General features: G+C 48.5%; 1 protein-coding gene across 3 annotated transcripts in view; it reads right to left on the minus strand.

The window, feature by feature from the left end:
- Positions 1-18184, minus strand: part of UBE2O (ubiquitin conjugating enzyme E2 O) — a 61329-nt gene that overhangs the window by 4696 nt on the left and 38449 nt on the right. For all 3 annotated transcript variants that reach the window (XM_005494059.4, XM_005494061.4, XM_026797482.2), the window contains 14 exons: positions 17936-18033; positions 16430-16493; positions 14633-14776; positions 13888-13997; positions 12923-13073; positions 11711-12216; positions 8884-9038; positions 7893-8005; positions 6739-6864; positions 5677-5766; positions 2746-3403; positions 1751-1887; positions 1048-1251; positions 339-396 (listed from right to left, as the gene is read on the minus strand). In XM_005494059.4, the coding sequence (XP_005494116.1) occupies positions 339-396; positions 1048-1251; positions 1751-1887; positions 2746-3403; positions 5677-5766; positions 6739-6864; positions 7893-8005; positions 8884-9038; positions 11711-12216; positions 12923-13073; positions 13888-13997; positions 14633-14776; positions 16430-16493; positions 17936-18033 (2614 nt within the window). The remainder of the gene's footprint in view (positions 1-338; positions 397-1047; positions 1252-1750; positions 1888-2745; positions 3404-5676; positions 5767-6738; positions 6865-7892; positions 8006-8883; positions 9039-11710; positions 12217-12922; positions 13074-13887; positions 13998-14632; positions 14777-16429; positions 16494-17935; positions 18034-18184) is intronic.

Below are 18184 nucleotides of genomic sequence, written 5' to 3' on the forward strand. Positions count from 1 at the left end.
CAACTAACTTTGGTAACAGGCTGAGGACACGGTGGTTCACCTCTGTCAGCTCAGAGTAACAAGCAGACAACTCTGTGCTTGGCTGCTGCAGTGAGAAAAGGGAAAGCATTGTGTCAGAGCCCTGGGATGCAGCCAGAGCTCTGGGCATGAGAAGAGCTGGCACCTGCTTCCACTGCTCAAGCAGAGAGATAAGGACACTGCTTTGTCCAGCAAGGTGAGACCAAAAGGCAGCACTGACCCAACTGGGGGGGCAGATCCCAATTGTGTGCCCCCCATAAATCAACATCCCTTCCTCCCTCTGCCTTTTCCTGCTCCACAGGCTTGGCAGGAGCATTTACCTTGGATGGAGATGAGTACTTGAAGGAGACTGGATTTACTGGTCCACCTTTCTGTCCCCTGAAATGCAAACACAAATATGTAAAAGGACTGAAGCACCATCAGTTTGCCCTGTGACTATTGTCAGATGAAGTGAGGCCCCAGCTCTGCATTCCTGCTGCTGACATCCTGTGGCTCACAGCAGGAACAAGGAACTGACTCCATGAGCACGTGATGTGCTGGTGTCCCATCTCAACAACACATCTCCCCGTTATTTTTTTACCAGCACCACACCCCCTCAGGCCACTTCTGTCTGCAACTGTGTAAACTTACATACCAGCCATCAGTTCCAAACCATTCTCAGCTGCCCTGTCCTGCTCAAAACCTATTTCCCTGGCTCTGCTTATTCAAAGTCTCCAGCTGGACTTTGTACCACATGATTTGTCCACAGTGTGGAAGACAGAGCCCTCACCCACAGGCACACCCCATGCTGGTGCTGGCATCTCTGCTATGGCTGGACTGACCACAGACTTCTCATTGAGGAGAGACAGTTGAGCCAAATACAGACCCAGAAAAAGCCAAACACCACCAGTTATCTGCTCCAGACACCTAAACCAGTGCCCAAAGCCCAGGCCACTCCAGCTCAAGCACCACCCAAGAGAGAAGTCTGGTGGGAAGTGACTTGTTCCAAAGGCAGCCCAGCACAAGCCCTGCTCCCAGGGCCAGCATTACCTTGCCAATCCAGGTGCCCAGGAGGCTGACACACACTTTGCCATTGTCGTACAGGTTGGGGTTCAGCCTCCCACTGCACTGTGAGAGGTAGCGGAACAGGGGCGGCACGGCGGGGTAGATGTTGGGGAGCTGGATGTCGAACAGGAAGAGTCCATCTTCATAGGGTGTGCGTGTGGGGCCTTTGATAAGTGCTGAGAAGAGATCCTGTGGGGAGAGGCAGGAGGTCAGGCACTGGGAAACACCCTCTTACCCTGGCAGAGCTCTATTTACACACAGGGAGAATGGGGATGTGATTGACTTGGCCCTTTCGAGTGTCAGGTCAAGCAACACATCTCAGGCACCTTCCTCTGCCACAAGTTGCACCCTGAGAGCAAAGTGAGCTTTGCAACTGAAACAGGGCTCCAAGGAGGGCCAAAAATGCCAAATTTACTCCCTGCTGACACAGCCCCTTGCTGGTTGCCTTCCCACTCAGCACCCAGAACAGGCTCCCTGCAATCAGCAGCTCCTTTTTTGCCACCCTGACTCAGGGAACGCACAAGCAGCAAAAGCAGCCATTTTGGGTAATTACAGCCCTGCTTCACATGATGCACACATTCCTGCAGCTCTAATGCAAAGGATTAGGGCTAAGCAGGCAATTCCAAAGACAGGGATCTGGATGCTGAGCCCAGCACCAGCACAGAGGCATCTGAGAGCTGGCACTTGCCATTCGATCCTCGAAGGTTTTCACCATGATGCCATCGGGCAGGGAGGTGGCCAGCAGAGCCATCTCCTTCCGCACCGTGCTGAAGAACTTCTTGGCTTCTGGGGGCTGGAACTCCATTTTCTTGAAGGCATGGGAGTCTGTGGGACGAAGAAGACAACAATTACAGCCTGCCTTTGGAAACTGCCACAGGTTCCTCATGAAGGCAAATCTACCCATGTGTAATATGCATCAAGTGAAAGAGAGGAGTTCACTTGCTTTGGTGCTGAGCCAGGAGGCAGGAGAGATGATTTCCCACACAGTGCAGCAACCACAACCTGCATCTCCTGTTCTCACTGTCCCACACAACACTGTCCCCTGTGCTCCAGCGAGGAAACCTGTCCCACAGCTGGGACAATCCCACAGAACAACGGCCCTGCCAAACCTAACACAGCTCCCTGCTTTCCCTTGCCCACACCTGCAGCTTCACAACAGTCTGGCCACCTTTCCCACCCAGGCTGGAGCACCTTGGGTTCCACTGTCACCAGTGTTCCACACAGCCAGATGCTTTTTTAACACTGGTGCCAGTGAATAAGGACACCCACTCACCAAGGACACCCAGCACAAGAACACCAGCTGGTTTTGTTCTGCTTCTCAACCAATTCAGCCTTGAAAAAAAAAGCCTGAACAAACCCTGCAACTTGCAAGGAAATGTCTGCAATGGAAAGCAACTGATGTCTGCAGGCCTCCAATGTTAGTCACCACCCTGGGAAAGAGGGAAGCACACTTCTGAGGCTTGGGAAAGTGCAAGAGTGCCTATAGATGCTATCTAAAAGCCATGTTTAGGTCCCAGAACACACTGTGCTACAGCACTTGGCTTAATTTCTCTTCTCTAGTTAATGAGCTATGAAAAGGACTAAGAAGAAGAGAGGATACAGAACCCAAAAGGTTTGAGGCAAAGGTTTTGGATAAAGAAACACTGCAGGAGAGCAGTGAAGGACTGAGTGTCCCACACCCACCTGGAGCATACTCCAACACAGAGAACACTTCTCCCTTGGCACTGGTGAAGGTGACTCCAGGCTTCCCCCCGCTCTGCTGGCAGAGCACTGGGGTCTCACTGGGCCACTCTGACCTCACTGGTGTCTGTGCCTCTGCTTTTTCTTCCTTCTTCTCCGTCTCTACCATGGCTTCCATCTTTTCCTCCTCAACAATAGCCACATTATCCAAGGTCTTCTTTAGATTTTCCTGCAGCTTTTTAATATCGTCCAAGAACTTCTTCTCTCGAGTGGGTTTTTCCAGTTCCACAGTTGGGGAGGTGGGAGAGCCAGTCAGCAGCTGCTCCACAGTCATATTTTTCAGGCTTTCCAAGATCTTGATGGCCTCCTTCAGTTCCCTGAAGCTCTTTGGGGCTCCATCCTTGCCAGCTTTTTCTGTAGCAAGATCTGCAACTGCCATAGCCACAGCTCCCTGGACTTGTTCTTCTACTTTTTTCACCTCCTCTGCTGCTGGTTCCTCAGGCTCAAAGTCCTCAATTTTTGGGTGGTCATCTTCCATGAGGCCATTATCTGTCTCCCAGCTGTCACTTTCATCCTCCCACTCTGAGGATGCCCCACTGGTGCTGCCATCAACAGAATCATAGTCTGACTCCTCAATTTCTGATTCAATATTGTACAAGTGCTAAAGGAGAACAGAGTTACATGAGACTTAGGCTGAAGCACAGTTTTAGTTGTTTTTAAAATAAGTAATGAAAAAGGGGTTTCCATTTGGAATTGTTTGGACTTTTTAAACCCATTCCATCTATACTGGCACAGATTATGAAACCACACAGTCCCATCCTCCACTTTTCCAACTATGCCATTGGGGGTAAAACTAGGGCAAGTTCTGGATGGGCTGCAGTCCTCCCACTGTCTGGGATCCTGCCCTGGAGAGCAGGCAGGTGCCCCACAGCTCCCTGGATGCCCCAGGGTTTCAGAACACAGAGCTCAGAAGGTATTTGGTATCATGTGAGGAGTTGGTATTTCTGCTCCTGCTTCTGCACCAGCAACTGTGTTTGGCACAGAGCCCTGGTTTGGCTGCCTCCACACTCTGTCCTTCCACAGAGACAATGCTGGAACCAGGAACACATTCCTGTAGCAGCTCTCCTCTCCTGAAGCACACAATATTTGCCAAGAGAGCCTTGCTAGACTGCTTTAGCTGTTATATGTGGCTACTGCTTAAAATTCAGCTGGGACAATGGAGCCTCACCCAAGTTGCTGAATAAGCTCTTACATAAAATGCTCTCTTCCCTCTCACTACTGGAAGCTGAACACATCCCCACTCCATCCAGCCTCACCTCCTACAACTTGCTTTTGCACATGCCACGTCTCAGGAGGTCTCTCTGCAGAGGTTTACAGAGCTCCTCCAGCTTTAAGCACCAACACAGAACCAGGGGAGCAAGAACATTTTTACAAGGCTGTGCTTGCAGTGACAAGATAGAAGCATTTTATCCACAAGCTCCTGATACTTGAGTGACAGCCCAAGAATCCTCTTAATCTTGCAGCATACAACCCCAGAGGCTGAAGCACAGGGACCCTCAGTCATCCTGTCAAAGGCTTCAAGTGAACCAGCACTGTTGAGCCAGTCCTGTGCCACCCAGAGCCAGGCAGCCAGCAGAGGTTAGCTGGGTTCAACACAAGTGACTGCAGGCACGAAAAGCCATCAAAACTCACTGCCCTCAAAGCTAATCCAAATCTGAGTTGGAAAGTTAATTAGTCTGTTATGCCATCTTTATTTTTAGAGCTGTGAAAAAGCACCCAGACAGCTCGTCTCTGGGCACACGGTCAGGCATTGATAAATCATGGTTTTACCAACTGATAATTCATGCTCCTGACATTTCCCTAACTCCCATCATTACGCAGAGGAGCAGAATCGAAGGGACTGGCGTGACACAGCAGGAGCTGCTGCTGCAGAGCCCCAGCACTGCAGTGTGAGAACAGCCCTTTGTGGAGCAGGCATCAGACCTCTGATTGTGCCTGTGATCCAAGCACATGTGACAACGGGGAAGGGAGACAGCAGCCTGCTTTGTACGCCCCAGTCCCCTGCCACAGTGCAGGCATTGACTATTCTACTGTAATTAATGCAGAGCTGCTTGGTTTAGAAAGGGATCTTGCTCAAGTACATTGTACTTGCTAAGGCATCTCTGCAGTGGAGGCAGTGGCTGCTCTGGCAGGGACAGAATGGACTCTACAGATGTAGGTTGTCTTGTATCTTTAGGCTGTCTGCCTTCATTCCAGGCAACAAGGAGAGAAGACATGGGATGAAACTGTATGGGGAGTAGCAAGTACAAGACATTACAACAAAAGCCTTAAAAGAACCCCAGACAAATGAGCAGGGAGCAGTGGATTAGCAGTGTGGCTGTATCTGTATTTTTCAGGTTGCATTCAACCCTTTCCCTCCCTGCCTGGGAGAAGATTTGAGTCTGATCCCTAGGTTAGCTAAGGTGACAATGTGTGGCTCTGGCCCAGCTCCTGGAGGAGTTTCTTTAGTGAAAACCCCACTATGGTGGCGTTTCACAAGAGAGACAGAACATGCAATTGTCTTTTGGCAGTGCCCTGGTTGGGCAATGCATTGACCTGGGCTCCAGTCAGAACCAATGATCCCTGAGCTCTGCCAAGCCCCAGGTGCCTGAGGCCAGGAGCAGGGCACTGGGCAGAGCTTGTGAAGGCAAAAAGAGCCTGTCCAGGCTTTCCTAACCACCAGATTACAGAGCAGTTATGACCAACTATCTGCCTCCTGACAAAAGGATTTTCCTGTGATAACAGAATTGGAAAGCCACCCTATCACATGGGGCTGCACCAATCAGCAGAGCAAGAGTCCCTAACCCAGTGAATCTCTACACACAGCATTTAAATCCACATCTCATCACTCAGCTAAGAGTTACAGTGACACTGGGAGCTGGAACAGGACCTCACCTGAGGCAGAATGATAGTCTTGGAATTGTCAGCCCACACCACTTCCACCTTGCTGCTGACATCCACACGAGCCACCTGTCCGACCGAGGGCTGTGGAGACAAGAGTGCTTTGTCAGTCCCTTTTCCTCCCCAGGCACTTCAGTGCAGAGCAGGAAGGATTTGAGAAACACATTCCCCAGCTGGAGAACCACCTAGAGCAACACCTGCATCCTGCATACAGAAACCACACAACTCTGCCACGGAGGGGGCTCCACAAGGAGCAGGAGTGCTGGTCTGGCAGGAGATCCTGATCTTCGACAGGACCAGCAGCCTTTCAGTGCCAGCAAGGAACAGGTCCTCTGTGGGATGGGGGTGCCCTCTAGTGGGGTGCCCTCAGCTCCCCCAGCACCCAGCACCAGGGGCTGCTCAGAGACAGAGCACAGGCATGAACAAACAAGCCACAGTCTTGCAGGGTGTGCAGGCAAGGAGCACCTCGCCCTGCAGCAGGTTATTTAGGTCAGCTGAGCAGGCTGGGATGTGTTTCATGCTGTAAGAGCCACACTACACTTTTTAACACTTTTTTAGGGCAGCAGGCTCAAAACACTCCAGAGGTGTTTTGTCTACAATGTAAATTGTTCCTTCCTCCCCCAAGGAAATCAATCAGCTCAACAAAATTAACATGAACATAGCTCAGTCACCATAGCTGAACCCCAGGCTTCTGTTGCCAAGTGAAACAGGTTTCATGACAAATCCACCTCATGGTTGCTCAGGAGCCCACAGAATATCCTTTTATTACAAGTTACTCTGAAATCCTAAGCACGAGTTCTATGAAAAGCCCTCAGGCATATGTTCAGTCCTTGTCTCAGCTTCGCTCTTGCTCTGCTGCAGGGTGCCATCAAGGCCAAAGCATTTCAAGGCTGCATCTCCACCAGCCAGAGCTCTGATGTGTTACTCATGACAGCAGGGCACACCAATACAAAATCAGGAAGCTAGGGAGGTTATTTAGGATGCCAATGCGGGGTCTAACACCTTCCTATCCACCTTTCCAAGTGTCCCCAGCAGAGCAGCACACCCAGGACCCACCTCGTCCTCCTTGGCGGCGGCGCCGTCGGAGTTGCCGATGCGGATGACGATGTCGGTGGTGCGGAAGCGGAAGTCGGGGTGGTCGGCGATGTCGTAGACGCTCACGTCCTCCTCCTCCCCGATCAGCTGCACCCACACACAGGGACAGCTCAGCCCCACAGGCTGCACTGACCCCCAGAACACACCCTCAGCCCTCCAAAGCACTTGGTGGTTTGTTTGAGCCCTTTTCGGCCTGCAAGGGGCTGCTGCTGTCCCGCTTTGTCACCGCGTCCAGTGGATCACGGCACAACAACGAAAGGAAGCAGATATTCTGTCTCAGCTGCTCACCCTCACTTTTACCTCAGGGTTCATGCCACCATGACAAGGAGATGTGCAACCACAGTGCTTTATTCCCTTCTGAACATCCAGATTTCTCAAAGCAGTTCTCAGGGGCCCAAAGGGCAAGAGCTTACTTTTGAAATTATCCAATGCAACAGGAAGTATATGACAAAAAAACCTCATTTAATGGGAAATATCTTTCCTTTGATTTCTCCTGGAGAAAGAGAGCTAGGAGCTCATGAATTATGAGATATAAGTGAAGCACAACCCTGGGCCAGACACATGTTCTGCTTCTGCATGTGAAGGGCCCTGCTCAGTTATGACAATGTGCTCTGGCAGGCCAAGACAAAGCAGTTTCGAGACCCCCTCTGCATCTTGATAGACTACAGTCTGTCAAGACTCTGGAAAATACATTGCAGCATTCCTACAAAGCCCAAAAAAAAGGTTAACTGTGGGCAATAGTACCTGGCAGAGGCAAACCAACAATGTGCAATAGATTGATCCTATTTCTGTGAACCATGCAAAGACATGGGGAGGAAAAATTCTCATAGTGAACTCAAGAAATCAATTGTCTGTGACAACTTAAGCAAAAATATTCATCCATACCAGAACCTGATGATGGCATGGGATGTAAATTATCTGCCTGATCTTTGCCACCTCACAGGCATGTACAAATCTGAAGTGACATCACCTCTAGCTAAGTCTCAGGCCCATAAGCATTGCTCCCTTCCTCAAGGACACACAATCAATGCAGAGCTGATTTCCAGGCTTATCTGTGTTTATCTGTGAGGCATGTGTTATTTTGTGGCTGCTTTCTCTTTGCTAGTTGCACTCACCTCCACATCATCTCCACTGGGTTTCAGCTTGAACCACTTCACCACACAGGTGCGGCCGATGTGGTCCCCAGACTGCACCACTCCATACAAGCCAGGGTCCTGGGAGCTCTGAGCTTTTGGTCACAATGGTAGGGAAGAAAACAGACAAATCAGACAAAGGAGCACAGACTTTGCTCAGTGACTGAGGCTGTCAGCTCCTGGGCTCTCATGGCTAAAGCCTTCCACTTGTGAATGGCATGAGGAAAAACACTTCTTCCTACACAGTGAGAATTGTTGCCAAACTAGAATGGTAGAGCTGGAGCTGATGGGTAACTTTAGTTTCCACAGACTACATGCAACCCAGAAGACCAGTCAGACATTACTCATCAGAAATGGCCACATAAAACAGCCTCTATTTATGCTAAGCCAGATTTACTGCTTCCCAACCTAAGTGTCTTCTGGTCCCCACTGCTGAGGGTCTACCCTTGCTAGAAAAGGAGCTGAGAGCCAGGTGGTTTCATCAATATTTCATATTCCAAAAGCTCTAAGTCTCCTTGAACTTGTCCTGTAGCCTTCACTAGCATCACCAATTGGTTTGGTGAAGAAAAGGGATACAAGAAGAGGCCTCTGGGTCCCAAAACTCTCAATGAAAAGAATGTGAGGGTCATGATAAATCAGTCATACAGAGATAACAGCCCGAGGTAAGCTGTTTGTTCCTCCCCTCTGTGGGACAGAGCTCAGAGCTGTTGGCCCTTTTAAGGTAGGCAACTCCTGCTCTGCAGAAATACTGAAAATCTTAGTTTGGATCCTTGGTATTTATTCTTTCCACATCCTTCTTGTTGTCATAGTTCAACTTTGGTATGTCAGTAATGGCTCTCTGCTGCCATTCCCACCAAGTCAGCTGAGTCACTGCTGTCCCTGCCAGGTGCCCACCTAACAGCTACAGAGCAAATTAGGGGATCCAAACTGAACAATGCTCTGCAATTAAGAGCATTGCTCTGACACCCAATACCTCTTTTGTCCACCACAAAATCTCCAGGGCAGAACTCGTTGTTGTCCAGGTGGTGCACAGGGATCAGCTCGTTGGAGCGGATGTTTGTCTCCACGGTGCCATCCTGCCACATCACATCAGCTGAAGTCATCGTGGTCACCACCTCCACAGCAACCCTGGCAGCACAAAAAGGCAATGAATTAGCAAAGGGAACATCAAGGATCAAGATGGATCTCAGCAACACAAAGGAACACAGATCAGCAGGCTGGGAAGGCAGTCAGAAAACCCTGTGCAGGGCACATGGACACAGCTACACAGCAGGCTTTGTTTTGATGGGCTCTCAACCCCTGCAGGAGCTACATTGCTGAAGGAGCACTGACTTTCCAGGGAGCTCCTGCTGAGTTCACTTTTATTCCTAAGGAGGCAAATTAACATCTACTAGCACCCACTTTCTGCCCCTGACAGGAGCTTCAAATAGTTTGAAGCTTGAGATTTCTCCACTGGAGCATCTTCTAGCTCTGAGGAGTCTTTGAAACTAGAAGAACACATGAGTGGAAAGATAAATCATCACAGCCCTTCCAGAGAGAAAAAAAAAAAAAAAAACAAAACAAAGGAAAGAGGCTACACATTGAATGTGAGTAAAGCAAAAGGATTTTGTTTAAAAGAGAAAAATGTCCTCCCCAGCTGTTCAAACACACATGTGTCTCTGCAGCTCAGAAATTAAACCCAAACACACCACAATGGACCACATGGTGGTTCTCTGCTGTGGGGCTTGACAGGGATGCTTGACAAGGCAAAGTGCTTGGGGCACGAGGGGCAGCCTAGCTGGACACTCTTCTAATGAGCCCTCCACTAATTTCATCTCTCCTACAGAACAGAACAAACCAAACCCCACACTGGCTTTAAATCTTCCCTTTACTTTGCTGGCCAGGCCTTCCAGAATAACACAAGTGCTGGATTTATGTTGGTTTCAGAACCAAATCAGAATAAAGACACAATAGGCAAATACAGCTGTTTGTCCACAGCCCTGTTTTTATCAATGTCAGAGAAATATTTTTAAGTGGAAACAAGATGAAGTTTTAGCAGGGCCAGCACTTAACAACAGAAATTATCAGAGAAGGGTCTGTAACAGGCCAAGTGTGTGTGTGATACACAACAAGATGGTTTCTGGCGGACAGAGGACACGTGCAGCTGAGGGAGGGAGTGGAAAGGAAATGAGGCACTCTTGTGATGATGAGGCAATGGTGGCTTTAAACAAAAATCAAGACTTGGTGTTAATAAAAATCCTTGTATATCCTCACTGAAAGATGTCCAGCTGTCTGTGTGCTGCACAGAGCTGCAGCAGGTCACTCACTGATGGCAAAGCCACATGCTGAGCTGGCCCCTGCAGCCACACTGCCCAGGAGCTGCCACATCACATGTGCATCACTGAGTGCAGGCAGCCCAGGCATTTCTCAGCAGTGCCTGGCAGAACATCTCTGATTCCTCAGCACCCCAGAGGAATATTCAACAGCACTGGCCTCTCACACTGATCTGTGCCCAGCTGCCCCATGTACCCTTCACAGCATCAGTCTGTGCTCCTCTAACTCCTACTCTGTGTCACGGTTGTCTCTGCATCTCCTTGTATAGAGCTGCCCTGATCCAGCACTGGAATTTCTTGGGGCTGACACAGGAATTTCTCCCCTCTGCCTGGATGGTACAGGGAGCCACCAGGTGCCCTAGCTGAGCTCTCCTTAGCAAAACCTTGAGTAAAACAGAGACACTCAGTGGGGGAGTGAGACATGAAGAGTGAACTGAGGATCTGTTCCCAGCAACTCTATCACACACTCCCTTTTTTTCTCACACTTGGATGCTGCTCTGCTGGGCTTTGTGACCTTCAAATTTAATTTCTCCAGAACTTAGAAGGACTACAAGAATCACTCACAGGCAAGGCTAAATACCTACAAAAAATGCCAATGAAGTTCGTGACATTCTCAAACTAGTGAATCTCTTGAATAATCTCTGATAATGTCACTTTCCTGAGAAAATTCTCTTGCATCAGTTGATGCAGAATCTGTACAGAACTAAGCAGCCTGTCTTCCCTGGGCTGCTTAGTTCTGTACAGATTCTGCATCAACTGATGATGCAGAAAGATGTCCTTCCATCCCATGAAAACAGTTTAAACATTCCTAAGTTAAAGGTAAAAGCTGTTGACATCCAGTTTTGTCTAGAAATGGGCAGATACATGCAGTGCTCCCTCCCTCAAGCTACTGAAATAAATTCCTCCAAGGCTCTCAGGGAGTGAGTGCAATTTATTCATTAAAAAATTCTAATACTGAGAAGTATACTGCTGGCAAAAATCGCAGATCTCTGCAGAGCAGGGCCAGGATAACAGAGCCCACAGCAGCACTACCCTTGCCAGCTCAGAGCTCTGTGCTGCTCTGGAGACAGCTCTCCAGGATAAGCTGTCCATTCCTAGCACGGTCTGTCCTCAGCCTCTCTGCAGAAGCTGCCAATGAGGTAACCAATTAGTGTCATGTTTAAGCTGTGTGATCTTTATTCACCTCCTTCCCTGCACACAGAATCTAGCACAGCACAGATATGCTGTCCATGCCCTGAGGCACAGCTGAAATGGAATAGCAGCAGTGTCAGGTCACATGGCCCCAGTTTCATCAGAAGCTGGACTGAGACCAAGCTGATTCCACACAGGCCACTGCACAGTCATCACAAGATAATTGCTGTCAGTTACTACCAAGCAGAGCCCAAACTCCCCATCATCCTGCACCCGAGTTCAGGTGCTGATTCACAGCTGAGCACTTGGGGAAAGGAGATTTTGGCAATTACACATGGGTCTGGAAGTTCAGCTCACCTGTCTCCTGGCTTAAACTCTCGTGAAACCTTGGTCTTCTTCTTCTTGTGCTTCCTCTTCAAGTTTTTGATGGAAAGAGGGATGCTCTTCTTGCGGCAGGTGCCGCTGCCACTCTGGGACGAGGCAGTGGAGCTGGCAGAAGAGGTGACAGAACTGGTGTCATCAGTGTCATCAGCTGCCTCATCATCAGCATCCTGCTCCATGGACTGCAGCCTGTAGTCAGGCAGCCCTTCATCCTTCAGGAGAAATGGGGCCTGCTGTTGCTGCCGTGCTGCTGCTCCCCCTTTCTCCTTGCCCGTTTCTTCAGGCTGCTCCTCCTTTCTCTCCCCAGGACTTGGTGCACTGTTGGAAGAGTCATCCAGCTCACACTTGGATTCAGGCTTAAGCTCCTCTGATTTTTGGTCAGCAGCTGCAGCAGACTCTTTGTCAGGGGCTTCACCTGTGCCCTGAGACTCTGGGGAGCACGACATGATCTTCACAATCTGCTTCTTCAGCAGCCGCCTCACCTGGACAGAGCAGACGTGGGTCAGACCTGTGCCTGGGCACTGCTCAGCTTTGTGCAGGAAAAACAGCACTCATGGGGCTCTGCAGATTTCACCTGCACCAGACTACTCTGCAAACCAGCAGCTCACAGTGCTCTGCTCAGGAGCGGCACTGCACTAGCCCACGTAAAGTGAGCTTTGCTCCTTCAGCTTATTTTAGGCATGTTTTGAACTTTTTTATCATGGAAGGTCACAAGTAAATCCATGTAACATCTACACACTGATGACATCCTGTTATTCTAGGAACACCATGGCTCTACAGCCAGTGGGTACAGACATGATCCATGTGGCCTTGGAAGCAAACACAACTTCCTTGCTTCTCTGTAGCAAGGATTTAACCGAACATTTCAGCTCCATGAGAATGCTAAAGAAAACAACATGTTTTTAAATCCCAGCTGTCAGAGCATACTTGACCCCCCTGCAAGGTGCCATTTCTGTGTTGAGGCCCTGCTGGTGTTCTCTCAAGGTGTAGCTGCATGCTTCACCCAGAGCAGTCAGAGTGCTCCACAAGGTGACTTCCCTGCTGGCAACAACAAGCCATTACTCCTACAACCACTCCAGGAGTCACATTTCAGACCACATGACTGCCAGGAAGATCTCTGCTTTAAAAGCCACAGTGACCACAAATGCTTAGAGATGTCAATGCCTCCCTCGACCCCCACCAACTCACCTTTTTGGCAACTGCTCCTTCACCCAGGACACAATTCCTCTCTGGACATTCACAGGTGATTTTTGCAGGTTCCACCTTGTCTGGGAACACGTAGAGGCACCTTTCCCCAAGCTGCCTTTGGGCATGGTCAAAGCAGCCCAGACGCTTCACCCTGGCAGAACAGGAGAGCCATGAGCACAGAACAGAACCAGAACCCAGCAGTGCCCAGGGCCCTGACAAGGCTGGCACGGCCTCACACCAACAGTGCTGCTGCAGGGCTGGCACAGCACCACATCAAATCATTTCCAGGCACATAATTCTAAAGGAGAAGTGGGAATTCCACCAGGGATTGGGTGGGGATACAAAGGGTTTGGGTGGGACACAAATCACTCCTCTCCCTGTAGCTCCCCTCCTCCTCCCAGCGACAGCTGCCAAGAGACTTTGGGGCTTTTTGCTGTAATTTGAGAGTTGCTCCCCTCCAGTGCAGGAGCTCCAGGCAGGACCTACACTGACAGTGCTGCTGCTCATCTGACTTGTCTTTTGAGCTTTCCCAGTCCATTCCAGCAGCTGCAGCCTGCAGAGGGCACCAGTTACTGCCTCAGCACCAGCCCGGGCTGCAGCCGCACCCCTGAGCCCCAGCCCTGACACACGGAGCTGCAGCCTGCTCCAGGAGTCCAAGGACAAGGGAAGAAGGAAGGGCTGCCAGACACCACCCTGTGCACGTGTCAGCTAGAGAGAACTTGGCACTAGCAGGATGCTTGCCCTCGTGCTGCTAACTCAAGTGTCTGCTGAACTAATTTGGAAGTTCTCTTGTATTTTTAAATATGAGATTGAAACGCTGTATTGATGGATATGCAGGCGTGCAACATAGAAAAAAAATCCTGCTGGAAACAGAAGCATTGTGTCCCTTCACCTGGTATGCCTGTCACCCACAGCCTGCAGGGCCTGAGTGCTGGGATTAAAAAGGGGTTTCCAAGGGATCTCACCTGGACAGCTTATCCTGGCTGATTATTGAGGGAGGAGGGCTCACACTGTCAGTACCTCCAGGACAGAAGCTTTTAGTGATCCAAGTAACCTTTAGTTCTACCACCTGTACCTACAATGTAGTGATAGAAAAGGCAATTACACATTTCAGGGACTTTCCCAGACCCACATCTCAGATGTCAAAGTTTACACACAGGAAAGTGGCAAATCTGCTTTTATCATTTAATATGGGCAAGTGAAGTTTCATCCATTCAGGACAATCACAGTGCCCCCCATAGCCTGACCCCTGACAACAAAGATTCTACAAATTTAACTTTAAGGAAAGACCAGTGGCTTGGGAAGGAAGCTATGGTACATGTAAATCAGCAGTCCAATGTCACAAAGAGATATGCTAATGGACTTGGAGCTGCTCCTTCTTTAAGCAAAGAATCAGCAATATTTCTCCTTTTTGGACAGTGTGCAACATTTAGTTTCAATAGAAGATGTTCTCCTACTGCCCTAATGATCAGCAGTACTGCCCTCTGAGTGTGCTGACACAGGATCACTTTACAGGGTGCCAGCAGGGACCCTTGCTAGGATGCTCCAAAGTCCTGCCAGTCCCCAGTGAGAAATTTGTCACCTCAGAACAGCACAGGCACAGCACATTTGCTCTTGGGAGGTTACCATGGCAAGCTGACTCTGCTCCAAAGAGCCAGCCAGGGACCATGCAGGCAGAAGGTGGCCATGTGTCAGGGTGTCAGTCCTTACCTCCTCCACCACCACTCTGAACTTGCTCTTTGTGCTCAGAACAGGCTTCACACCCGACAGCCACTGCACACTGGAGAACACTTTAGATGGCCCAATGAGGACTTGTCCAGGATAAAAGCCATATGAATCATCAAAGAAGAGACCCTGTGGGAGAAATAAAGGACTCTAAGATTTAATATCCCAGCATTTCCCTTCCACCTTTTGTGGTCAGTAAAATAAACTATAAAGGTAAAGTCTGCAAGAACCCCATCTCCTGTATCTCATCCTTTCCTGAAGGCAACCCAACAGTTCCTATAGCAACCTGCAGTGTCACACATCCCACCAGGACCAGGACTTGGTGCAGGAGAAGCAAAGGGACTTGCAATAAACTAAAGATGCACATTTCCACACAGAGGTTCTCAGTAACAAGGTAGCCAAGGTCAGCAGGGCAAGGACATCTCTTTTTCATGCTCTAATTCAAGCACCTATATATTTCACAGGGAATGGATGTGTGCCTTCACTCCCCTGCTTGTCATATTCAGTGTGTAAGTATTATTCCTGTCTCAGGTGGATTAGTTAATATGACAGTTCTTTGAAAACAAAAACAGGACAGTAAACACAACAATTGCTTTCCTAGAGCTCCTTCCCACTGATACTGAGATTCAGAGTGTGGGGGCGGACAGAGCAGTTTAGGGTAGATAAAACACTGAGCACAAAACTGCATCAAGTCTTGTAATTTGTCAGAAGGGATAAGAGCAGTGTGACAAGATCTAAGTCAGGTACCCAACTAACACACAGCAATTCTGAGCACAGGATCAAGAGTAGCACTGGAGACAGCTGATTCAGCCCAAACTGTGATTCCCCAGAGGGCTGTGTACACTTTAAAGGCAGCCTGACTCAAAACAAGCCATCTCAAAATTAGGTAACCAGAAGCTAAATGTTGCTACAACATCCATTTAGTGAGCAGAAAACACACTGCAGAACCCAAAGTAGCAGAGGCTATTGGAGAATATCGAGTGACAGAGCACTCCTTTTCTGTACAGAACCAGAAAACCACAGCAGCACATCCTATTGAACTGCTATTCCATTTACTCTTCAACAAGCTAGCATCAAGTTTTAGCAGAAGTGCAGTTTTAGATCAAAGGGACCTTTGCTTTCAAGGCTGGGAAGGATAAGAGCTCAGTGCTTTGCTAGTTCCTAAGCATCACACGTCATCCTCTGTCATCTCCCAGCACTGCTGCCAGGAGTGCAGCAAGGCCCTTTGGAAGAACAAGCAGGCTGTCATCAGCCTTTGAAGGTGAGAGAGGTTAGATCCCATCACACAGCAAACTGTTTTACCCAAAAGCAAGCAAAACCTTCCCTGCCATGTGATTTGGAAAATGCCAGTGTGGTGGCAGGTCTCTGTTCAAAAAAACACCACGGACTGCAGTAACAAGAGATATTACATTACATGACCTGAAAACCTGCTTCTAGCAGAACACCTGTTAAACAAAACCCCTTTTTCCAGAAGAGGAACAGTTTTTAAAAGCAGTAAATGGCGTAAGAGCCTTTAGAAGCATGTGCAGACAGAAGGAGCAGTGAGTGAACTGCCTTGACACCAGCCATCTGACAGTGTGTTACACAAGTTGTTTACAAAGAAACCAGTTGGATGTATCAATTGTAATAGCTCCTGAAACCCTGCTCGTGACTAACATCACCTTTACACTGTTACTGGAAGTGATACATTCTTAGGATTAATAAATTCGGATGAATTTTGCCTTCTCCCTCCCTCCTGCACAAAAAGTTCCCAAGACAAAGTCAGGAGAGGCAGCAGCTCACCGAGTCACTGACGTGGGGACAAACATCATACAGCTTGGCTCCATCTTCTGTGCTCATGGAACACCTGGAAACAGACAGGAGACACAGGGTCATGTTTACAAAGTCACCTACCCCAAAAGCAAATAGCACCCAAGGAACAGCCTGAGCACTTCTGGCCATGCACCCAGCACTGCATCACTGAGCTTTTATGGGCCAGAGAAAAACTGCTCATAGACAAGCTGTAAAAGCATTAAAGGTATCTAAAGGTCCCACTCAACATGTAAAAAAGCAAGCTAAGTAACAGGCTGGGTGCTGGACAAGATCTGTCTGCTGCAGAGGTCCCATCTCTTACACCATGCTGGGACTTAAAGGCAATTTGGGCACATTTCTTTTAGTAATTGCTTCATTTCCAGAGTAAGTTCTGGTGGCATTTCAAATGATTCATTAGGAAGAGGTTTTGCAAGCAGCCCCTCACTTTACACAGCTGTGCAGGAGCTGGTACAAGATTCCAAGCAAAGTTTTAAATGACACCAATAACTGCAGGCCTTACAGACAGATGTGTGGCTATTTTTCACTCCTAGTTTAACACAGACCTAAGAACCTTCCAGCCTGGGTTAACCTCACAGTAACAGTCAAAACTCTCAGATGCATCCATCCACCAATTATCTGCTACAGCTCCCACATTACTCACTTCTCTTAGACTCAGAGCTCGCTGCAGGGCTGGAGATTTGATTGTTGTGTTTTAAACATCAATGTCAACACTCAGTTTACCAGACAGATGGGTTATTCCCCAGCTGCCAGGCCCATACGCCTCTTGGCCCTCCACTGGTTCCTTCCTTCCCTTGCATCAAGAGTTTGTTGGATAAGACAGGCCTCAATAACAGAGAATGTAGTGAATCCATAAGGTTAGCACACAAGTCACTGTCTCACATGCAAGAGGAACAGAATTCAGATCCTTCTGCTGGCTTTGCAGAAATTTCATCACATATTTCTTTCAATATCTCTGGGTAAATCTTTCTCTAGACTTTGGATTGTGTTTTCATTTATAAAAAAAATCAGCGAAAAAAGAAAGCTGTTCTATATTGGGTTGCTTTTTCATCTTTGATAAAAACCACAAGCCTGCAAATTTCCATCATTTCACAGAGCCTTTTTAAAGGTAAGAATTCTCCCTGCAGCTCGGTGAAGTTATGCTCTCCTACTGAGAAATAGTCTGGAACAACCACCCATCTTAAACAGCTTCTTTTGCAGAGGAGAAGCACAGTTTAAAGTGTGCTTTAGTTCTGGAGCACTGATCTGCTGGGATTGAAAACTATTGCCACCTTTCAGGCTACAGCTTTTCCAGAGGGTTGTCAATGAATCTCAATGTTTTCAGAGAAAGAAGTATTATTTTGCTCTACATCTGAAGATCATGCAAGCAGATAACTCATCACTTTGTAAATGAAGCCCCAACTGTTTCTTGTTCTCATAAAACAGATCAGGATTGTGAAAACCAGGGAGGACAGTCTTCCAAAGGAAGGAGAGAAGTACCTGGCTCCATTGGAGAGCTTGAGGATGACCTGGTTCTTCAAGTCATAGACCTTGCCCAGCCAGCAGTCATAGGCTATGTAGTCACCATACATGAAAGGCTGTGATGAAAACAGGAAACAAAACTTTTTAAGTAATTGTTGCAGCTGGAGCCAATTTTTATCACTAAGACTAATTTTTCATCCCAGAGGAGCTCATATCCTACTGTCTTCCTGCAGGCTGTGACTTGGGATGAGTTATGGCATTCCTGCT

This window comes from Zonotrichia albicollis, chromosome 19 (assembly GCF_047830755.1).
Source record: "Zonotrichia albicollis isolate bZonAlb1 chromosome 19, bZonAlb1.hap1, whole genome shotgun sequence".
Taxonomy (NCBI): Eukaryota; Metazoa; Chordata; class Aves; order Passeriformes; family Passerellidae; genus Zonotrichia; species Zonotrichia albicollis.